Source organism: Oxyura jamaicensis, chromosome 1, assembly GCF_011077185.1.
Source record: "Oxyura jamaicensis isolate SHBP4307 breed ruddy duck chromosome 1, BPBGC_Ojam_1.0, whole genome shotgun sequence".
Lineage (NCBI taxonomy): Eukaryota > Metazoa > Chordata > Aves > Anseriformes > Anatidae > Oxyura > Oxyura jamaicensis.
Genome location: NC_048893.1, coordinates 135574874 through 135584065, shown reverse-complemented (window position 1 = coordinate 135584065; position 9192 = coordinate 135574874). Strand labels below are relative to the sequence as shown.

Sequence of the window (9192 nt, the reverse complement as noted above, 5' to 3'; positions counted from 1 at the left end):
AGGGAAGGGAAGGGAAGGGAAGGGAAGGGAAGGGAAGGGAAGGGAAGTGTGTGCGTGCGTGGGGAGGAGCGGGGAGGCGAGGAGCGCCCCTTCCCCGGCGGGGCCGGGGCTCGGCAGCCGGGGGGGCACGGCGGGGAGCGGGAGGGGCGGCCCCGCTGCTCCCGACGGCTGCGGGCGGGGAGCGCCGCAGCTCGCGCACAGCGGCGAGACCCCGCTCTGCTTCTGCCCCCGCCAGGGGCTCTCCGACGGGGATTTCCCCCCCTCCCCAGCCCACTTTGCCTTTTTTTATTATTATTTTTTTTTCACTCCCCCTCCCTTCCCGGAGCAGTGTGAACGGGGGTATTTTTCTTCAGGGTATAAAGCTGCGGAGACACGGGGAGGGGAGACTCAGAGCTTCGCCGCGCCGCCGTTCGCATGCGAGCCTCCCGCAACCTCTCCTTGGCCCCGCTGCACCCCTTACCTGGCCAGCTCTGCCCGGACCATGCCCGCTAAGCTCCTCGCCGTCTTCTTCCTCCTCTCGGTGTTTCACGCCCGGTAAGTCCCCGCTCCCTTATCGCCTGCCCACCCCTCCGTCTCCTCTCCTCCCCGCGCCGGGGGCTTGCGAAGGCGGCTCTCCGGAGTTTGCCGGGTGCTCGCCGCCCGGTGCGGACATCGGGCTCTCCCCCTGCCTCCGTCCCGGGGCATCCTTCCCAAGCGCCGGCGGAGGTGGCTAGAGAGTGTTCCCCCCGAGCCGACCCGGCAGAAAGTTTTACCCCGCCTGCGGCTGCCGGGACCCGGGCTCGCCTCAGGACGCCTGGGGCTGCCCTTGCCCGCTTCGCCCGCGGCCGGCCGCCATGAGCCCCGCGGGGCAAAACGGCCCCCAGGGGCCCTGGGCGCTGCCAGCAGTCCCGGCACCCTGAGGCGGGAGAGGGGCCTGGGGACGCGCAGGGCTTCCCTTCCCTTCCCTTCCCTTCCCTTCCCTTCCCTTCCCTTCCCTCAGTCCTTCCCAAGTCCTCACAGGAACTGGAGGCTGTTTCGTGACAGCCCCCAGAGCAGGTCCTGGGCACGGTTGTCCCACAAAATAAGCCCTTTTCCCCACAGTCTCTCGGGGTTTTCCAGCCTTTCTGCTTGGTGGGTTGCTTGCTGCCTCCTCTGTCTCCTTGCAGGGTCAAAAGTGGTGGTCCCTGAGGTGGAGTTTGGGGAAGGTGTGCAGCCCTTCTTCCTCCCCCTTTGGGAATGGCCCAACATCATCCCCGTGGACAGCAGGAACAAGCTGGGAGTTTAGCAGTTCCCAGTAAGGCTACAGGGGAAACAGCAACCTCAGGTGCCTTCCAAGAGCCTAATTGCACAGAGACTAGCAAGAAAAGTGAAACTCTTAAGGAGGAGAACAAAACACCTTGAAAAATGTCTATCTAGTGTGTTGGTCTGATTCACTGTGAAACCTCTCCCACCTCCAGTCTTAATCTGGGAGGTAGGAATTTACATCAATTGGAGGTGCTTTCTAGGAAACATGCTGCTAGTTTGAGTGGATTTAAGAGCTTTGTTAGTGCCTAGAGTCATACTAGCAACTGGTTTTAAATAAGCTGTTCCCTGAAATGGGAATCATGTTTCTACATGAACTCGGTTCTTGTTTCCACGTGCAGTCTGAATGTCTCCAGTAAAGTTGTGGTGAGTGCAGCAGAAAAAGACCTACGATCTTGTGCTCCTTTGCTATCAGTAATTCAGCACCACTGCGGTGTTTCAGCTGTGGAATATCAACCGTGTGTGCTTGGAGATGGTGCCTCCTTAGAGAATGGTCCAGGAACTGCAATATTAAAACATATGGCTTGTTGTGAACCTAGGGGAGAAAAGAAAAAACAAAGAGTCCTCTTAGGGTTTTTAAATACTCGTTGGGAGAATTATAACAAAAAAGATCAAGTTATAAAAAAAAAACCAACTCGCTAACAGAGAAGTAACACTCATCTATTCAAAAATCTCCCCAAGTTTTATGTACTTCTGGAACTTGGTTATATGAGCACTCTCAGTACAAGATTCTTAGGGGCTAGATTTCAAAAAATTATTAAGAAATTGTACCCAGGCCACCTGCAATTTGTGAGGTCATATCAAGCGATTCGTGGATAATATGCAAAATGATAGCGCGTTGCCAGGGCAATTGCACGTCCAAGCAATAGATGATTACTGCTGTGGGTTCTGCCACTGAGGTTACCTTTTCTCCCGATAACTTCATCTCAGTTTAACTGTAATGGATTTTCTCCAGCGAGAGAGATCAGACAGATTTGGTTTCTAAGATACCAAAGGATACATCTTCAAATCAACATTTTACTGTTCGTGCACAAAAAAGCTGCACAAATGAAATTAGTCACGTGTGAAAGTAGCTCTAGCTGTGATTCCTGGGCAACTGTAGTTTCACCAGATTTGCATTACCATTCTCTTAAAATAAAAATAATCCACCTGTGAAGGAAAGGAGAGTCATAACTCTTGGTGTAGAGCTTTTTTTAAAAAAAAAATGTCATGAAAACCATTGGGAGACTCTGAAATTCCAATTAATTTATGAAATGTATTTGTGTGCTTGTGATAATCCATCTTATATTCAAGGAGAAAGCTCTTAATTCTAAGCCTTGTAATACATTAAACTCTGAGATTCAGGCACTGAGAATATAATAATTTATTAATAAGATAAAATGATCAGGAAGTATTAAAAGGTCTGAATTTTTAATACTCTTATTAGCCTTTGTGCAAGAGATGGATCAGTTGTCTTGATGGATTCATAAAATAATACTGCAGATGTTTGCTCTTTGTAAGCGTGTATTGTAAATGTGTTGGGTAACTATGCAGTTGGGATAGGTTGGTTAGAATATAGGATGTTAAATACTATTCTGATAGCTGTATTAACTCACAAATAATTACTTATTTGAGAGACTGGCAGAAGACAACTTCTAAATGAGTCTTACATTTGACCCATCCTCAGATACTCAGCAACTGTTAATGGGAACATCCTGTTGTAAAAGCAGCTTAAGACTGGGTAGATAGACAAAGCCAAGGGAGAAATCTAGAACTTCTTAAAAAGTCTCTGCAGATTTACTCAGAATGCAAATTCTGATTTTTTTTTAGTTATGTAAAATAATATGTATTTATTTGATCTGTTATTGCAGTTCCAGAAAGGTTGAAGAAGATGAATATGAAGATGGAACAACCAACCAAAAATGGGTTTTAGCTCCAAAAACACAGGACACAGATGTGACTCTCATACTAAACAAGCTGTTGAGAGAGTATGACAAAAAGCTACGGCCAGATATTGGAAGTAAGTACTCCTTTCTGCACAGGGAGGAAAAGTATCTACGGACACAGAAAAAGGCATTATGTTACATTTTGGTTACCGTACACAAATGTTTGGGAGAGTGGAGATTAAGTGTCTTTGGCTCACATTCATTTCCAAGTGAGCTTCCTCTAAATACTAATTCTCATGGGAAGATGTGAAGGTAATTTGGCATCCTAAACTCTATTTTGTGTGTGTAGTTTGTATAAAGAGATGGAAAGGCTAGCTCTAGGTCTTTTGCAGGCTTGTGAACAAACTTAGCTCTTTTGTCATCCAATATGTGCATATGGAAAACTTAAGCCACAGGCTCTGAGGAGTAATCAAAAAAAATGGTATATTAAAAACAGAATGTAGGACACAGCAAGAGAAGAGTGTGCATCTACTGCCTCTATAAAGTGTGATCACAGAAGTTATGTTGCTTGGTGATGAGAAGGCACCAGGACTTGTGTTGTGTAAATATATGTTTTCTCCCTCAAACTAGCAAATACCTTATCTCCAGCGAAATCTGATAGAAAGATACGAGCTAGTAGTTACCTGTGTATAACATATAACCATTTTGAGCTTTTTTTTTTTTTTTTTTTTTTTTTTTAACCTCTTTAATTTTTATAATAAGGGAGTTTATTTCAAGCCAATATTTTTTACCATTTATGGTTATGTCTTGTTTGCAACCTTAGATCAGAATCAGAATGGCTGTAGCACAACTACTGTCCAGCTTGTGGGACAGAAATCAGAGATAATTTATCATTTACATTTACTGCACCTTGCATGTAGTCCAGAATAAACTGGGAACAGGGGAAGCTGAAAACAGCTACCTAAGGTAATTTGCTGTTGCTAAATTTTTGTAAAAAGAGAACTACCACTGATTGTAACAGACCACTATTTTGTGATGGCATATGTGTTGATGTACTTACTAGGTCATCCTTTTGGTAAGTTTAGTTGTAAATAAGAGCCATCTGTGGGTATTTCCCATTAGAATTATTTGTGTCTCACAGCCACATGTTAATTCCAGAGGGGAAAAAAAAAAGCAACACAGAAGGGTGCTTTATTTTTTTCATAGATATTACTTTGTTTTTCCGTAGTATTTACTAAGATCATATTTGATAGATGTCTCTGCCTCTATGATTGAGTGACATTTCCCTCTCCTTCTACTTAGTTTGTCATATTGGATTCAGCTGATCTTTAATATCTGGTGGAAAAGCACTTTAATACAGTTCCCCCACCCATATCAACATCTGGAAGACATTCTCAGACAATTCATTTTATTTTATTTTACTTTGTACACTGTGTCCTCATATCACTGACTTCAGTCAAAGTAAATTATGTTATGCCAATGTGGGGCAAAGTAATCATTCAAAGTCCCCATGTCAGTTGCCGTAAAATTATAGAGGTCAGACATAGCCTACAGCACTGGAAAATCATTGTTACCAAAGTAATTCCTTTTGTTTCTCCACAGACTTTCATAAATCCTGTTTTAGAGAAAGGAGTTAAATTACATAGCTCTTTGTATATAGTACCAAAGAAATACTTCACAGTTCTTGACTACATCTATATATTTCTATTATGCATCTCAGTCCTGAACTATTTTTCTCACTAATAGGAATCTGGCTACTTCAGAACTTGCACTGAGTGTTGTTTAGATGCTGGAGAAGTGACTTCATCACTGTGCTTCCTTCCCTGGTCCCTCTTCCCTCCTCACCTACCTGTGATGCAGATAAATAACGTTGCCCTTTTGAAGCTGAGAAGACTAAGCATTTGTCAAGGAGAACATCAGGGGAATGTTAGAGAATCAGACATTATATCTTACTTCCCTGAATTGCCAGGTGTTTGCTCACACACTGGCACATCTTCCTTTCCATCTGGGAGAAGGTTATCCTCTGAATGAGATGGTTGACTTGTCTTGGCCACAGAACTGTATCCCTACACTGAAGGTAGGGATAGATAACATAGATAGTAGACTAGACAACATAGAATATAGGAAAATAAAATGCCTGTTTTGGAATTTTTATATATATAAAACAAACAAACACACAAACAAAAACATGGAATTAACCAGTGGAGGAAGAGAGAAGTAATTTTCATAATCAAGCAGAAGTGCAGCCTATGAAAGACACTGAGGGTTAAATCCAGGACTAACATGTAGTTGGCTACTCATTATGGCCTTAAATGTGTGCAGTTCTGCCTGTAAGCAAATCAATTATTCTACAGGACAGAGGAGATTCACCATTTCATGCCACATTGCTCCACACTCAGTTTTCCAATTTCTATTGCAAAACCACTATTTCTAACAGTGGGTAACTTCAGCAGTGCTCCTTAAGAAATTATCTCCTTTCTGAATGTAGTCAGAAGAGCCTAGTAACCCACTGACTTCTCTGGACTTTCATAGTTTAGGATTGGACTTTTTATGTTATGTGGGAACACACTTTCCCAAACCAAAGGCCATGTGGTGAAGGACAATATGTCAAATGAGAATGCATGCTGGACCAGGTGGTGGCTTTCCTGTGGTCTTTTAACCTTCCCAGGGAAACTGACGTTTTGATTAACTCAGGTTTGTCCAAGTACTTCTGGCACTGTACAGGCATATTGTGAGTGCCCCCTTACCACACCATGGGCACCAAGTACCAGGAGTATATTCATCAGTGGGTGGACTCTGGAGAACAGACCCTCAGCCACTCTCCTTCCCCCTACCCCACCCAGCCCATCTAAACTGCTGTAAAGAGTCTATAGGTCAATGCTAAGATACCAGACCATGGCTTGCGCTTTTCTTTTTGGCAGTGCTTTTTGTTTGTATTTGTTTTGTTTCTTATCCTCCCTTATGTTTGGCCTTAGTTTTCATGTAATTGAATGTTGGTCAGAACGTGTGCTCAGATCTGTGTTCAGCTGGTGGTGCTGGGCAGTACAGGCATCACGTTCAAGATTCCAAGCCGGGATTTTGAAGGAGGGATTGAACAGCACAAGGATCAGGCAGAGTAGTTATGCTGTGAAGGGTGTCAGGAATCTGACACCTTGAACATGTGTAGGTGAAAGGAGCCTTCAGACTTCAGAAACAAAGTTAGTGTTCTGCCAGCAGGGGCATGTCTGACTGCATCCCCCTTGGCCACACACTTCATAGAGTTCTTGTCTCCATAACTATCAAAACTTGTGAGGGTTTTCTTTTTAATGGTAGCATCTGGCAGTTTTCCAGCGTGCCACAGAACATGCATGTCTCTTGGAACTGAGGGAAAAGAAAGAAAAGAAGTAGAGAAAGCACCTCACACTGAAGAACTTATACTAGTGTACTGATTAAAGAAGTGTTTTATGGAGACAAAGCATCTTAGCATCATTTCTACCCACTTTTTACCAGGTGCAATTATAGGGCTGAGAATCATGGCTCTGTTGCATGGTCTGAAAGGAACCAGTTCCAGGTAACAAGTAAATCCACTCTGAACTGTGAAGGTCTTAACATCTCTTCCTTAGGAAGGTACTCCAGAGTCTGTTTTAAAGTCCTTTTGAAGTTCTTTGAAGTGAAGAGCTATTCACAGGATGTACAACATTTTCTAAGTGTGTGGAGTGATTCCTTATGTTTGTTTTTTCCTGATATCACACTAGATTAACTCCTGCCATTTAGTAGGACACAAGTTCTGGCCTTGAAGTTTTACTCTCTCTCTATCAAATATAACAAGAACAAAAATAATAGACAAATCAACAGACCACAGAGTAGAATGATGATGATGATTACATCTAGAAAAATCTCAGTCTTTATTTTATTAATATACCAGCTTTTTGCCATTGCTCTTTTTTTTTTTTTTTTTTTTTTTTTTTTTGATTAACTGATTCAGAATTTAAGTTCTGTGTTGTATTTTTATTTTTAAGAAAACTCAAACCACAAGAAAATTAAATAGCCCATGGCAAAGCAAAATAAACTGCAGGTCAATTTCCTTTAATGAAGCCTTCTTTCTCACCTTTCATAAAGAACAGCCTAGTGCACAATGAAGCCCTAGAAAATAAAAACTAGCTTTATTACACTACATTGTTTAGCACTTACATTTCATATGGAATGTCATTGCCTTAATTACACAAAAAGTTTGTAACAGTCTATTCCTCCAAAATAAATATTTTACCAATTTTCAGTATGGGTCATCACATTACCTGAGTGAGCTTTATGTGTGGGAGATAATAGTGGTTCTTTTTTTTCTTTCATTTTGACACTCACCTAACCCATTTAAAAGGCTAGTATGTGAGAGATTTTGGAATTGTGACATTAATAGTGGGAGGGGAAAAACCTCATCCTAAACTGGTCTTGGGACACAGTATTCATTTGGAGCATTAAGAATATTATGTCTCAAAAATTGACTTCTGGTAGCTAGTTTGTTTACCTCAGGAAGAAGATTTTATTTCATCTTGTTTACTGAGAAGCAATAACTAACGTGTAAAATTTAAGTCATGACAAGGCAGTAGTAATATGAATGTTAATTCATAAGCTGAGCTGAACTCTGAGCTTCCCTCTTAATATCAACGTGCTACTGTAGAAGAAAACACTTTATTTCTCCAGTACTTTGTAGAGAACACAATCATTCCCTAAGCATCTTTAGCAAGCAGTTACCTCAGCACTCTAATTTCAGTGCAAAGGGTATTCTTAAACACACCCTGCAGTCTGACCAAGTGCTCTCCAGCCTTCTTGCAATTACCTGCACTTTTTCCCAGCTCCTGAAATACGTCTCCCAGAACACAACAGGACTAGAACATGGAGTTACAGATACTTGCCAGGTATAAACAGCCAGAAGTGCTGTCCATTACCTTTCCCCATGGTGTTCCTAATGCAGGAAAGTGGAGTTAGGAAATTGATAAATTTCTGGTTTAGCATTTTTTAAAAAAAATGCCTAAAAAAGCCCAACAGTGTAGATGTTATTTTCCCTGCATATCGGACTGCTGCACTGATCTTTGCAGTTACTTATGCTCTGCCAGTGAAAGTTTAATACTTTCAATTAGCCTCTATTTCAGAGACTGAGGCAAAATAATGCTGCTAAGAAAAAAGCCAACTAAAGGGGACTACACTTGAGTGTACTCGAACTACCCAGGGCAATTGAAAGTAGAGTGTGATTGTAAGTGTTAGCAATGAAGCTAAAAAAAAAAAAAAAAAAAAAAAAAAAAGATAAAAACCCAAATCAAGGAATATAAAGTTACAAGACAGAACTTCTTGTGCCTCAGAGTTACTTAGCTGACATCAAGTCAGACCTGAGGCACGAACATTATGGGAGAGACAAAACAACTATGAATAATATTGATTTTAATGATATTATTCACTAAAGGGTAGAAAAGAGCAGTAGGATGATTTGTATTGCATGTTTGTATCTTTGGTTTTTCAAATGTATCATTCTGTTGGGGAAAGCTCTGAACCGCACGTGTTGAAGATAGCATCATCAACCTCTGTTCTGTGGCAGTTTGACTGCTAATGCCTGCTTTTCCTTCCTTTTTTTTTTTTTTTTTTTTTTTTTGATAAAACTGCAATAACTAAGATTCTTCTGGGATCCTTTATGTCACTCCTATAGCCTCTATTGGTCCCCTGTATTTATTGTCTATTTACAAGCTCAAATAAATTCACTTTAAAGTGTGTGCTTATGAATTTATATTTATGCCCACCCACATAAACCTAATTTAATGCCTTTTTGTCTTCTGACTCCACAGATTCTGGCTGTATGGAGTGTCAAGCTGGTTTTCTTTGCTCCTGAAGTATCTTTGTAACTGTTAGCCAAATTTGTCAAGACCAGAGTAGTTTCACAAACAGCTGTGCAACGTTCAGTGCCTTGCATAGGTTTGGCGTTGGGAGTAGAAATAGGTGGGCTCATTTGTGTTGGCAAACAGAAGAGTGAGTTCTGTCCGACATGCATTTACTGTGCTGGCCAGGCAGGGTTTAATAGCTA

General features: G+C 41.8%; 1 protein-coding gene and 1 long non-coding RNA gene across 3 annotated transcripts in view; one reads left to right on the top strand and one right to left on the bottom strand.

The window, feature by feature from the left end:
• Nucleotides 1-938, bottom strand: part of LOC118160516 — a 3055-nt gene extending 2117 nt beyond the window's left edge. The window contains exon 1 of the long non-coding RNA XR_004747543.1: nt 461-938. This is a non-coding gene — a long non-coding RNA (uncharacterized LOC118160516). The remainder of the gene's footprint in view (nt 1-460) is intronic.
• GABRG3 (gamma-aminobutyric acid type A receptor subunit gamma3) overlaps nt 405-9192 on the top strand; it is a 324683-nt gene continuing 315895 nt past the window's right edge. For both annotated transcript variants that reach the window (XM_035315282.1, XM_035315277.1), the window contains exons 1-2: nt 405-534; nt 3132-3280. In XM_035315282.1, the coding sequence (XP_035171173.1) occupies nt 482-534; nt 3132-3280 (202 nt within the window). In that variant the 5' untranslated portion in view covers nt 405-481. The remainder of the gene's footprint in view (nt 535-3131; nt 3281-9192) is intronic.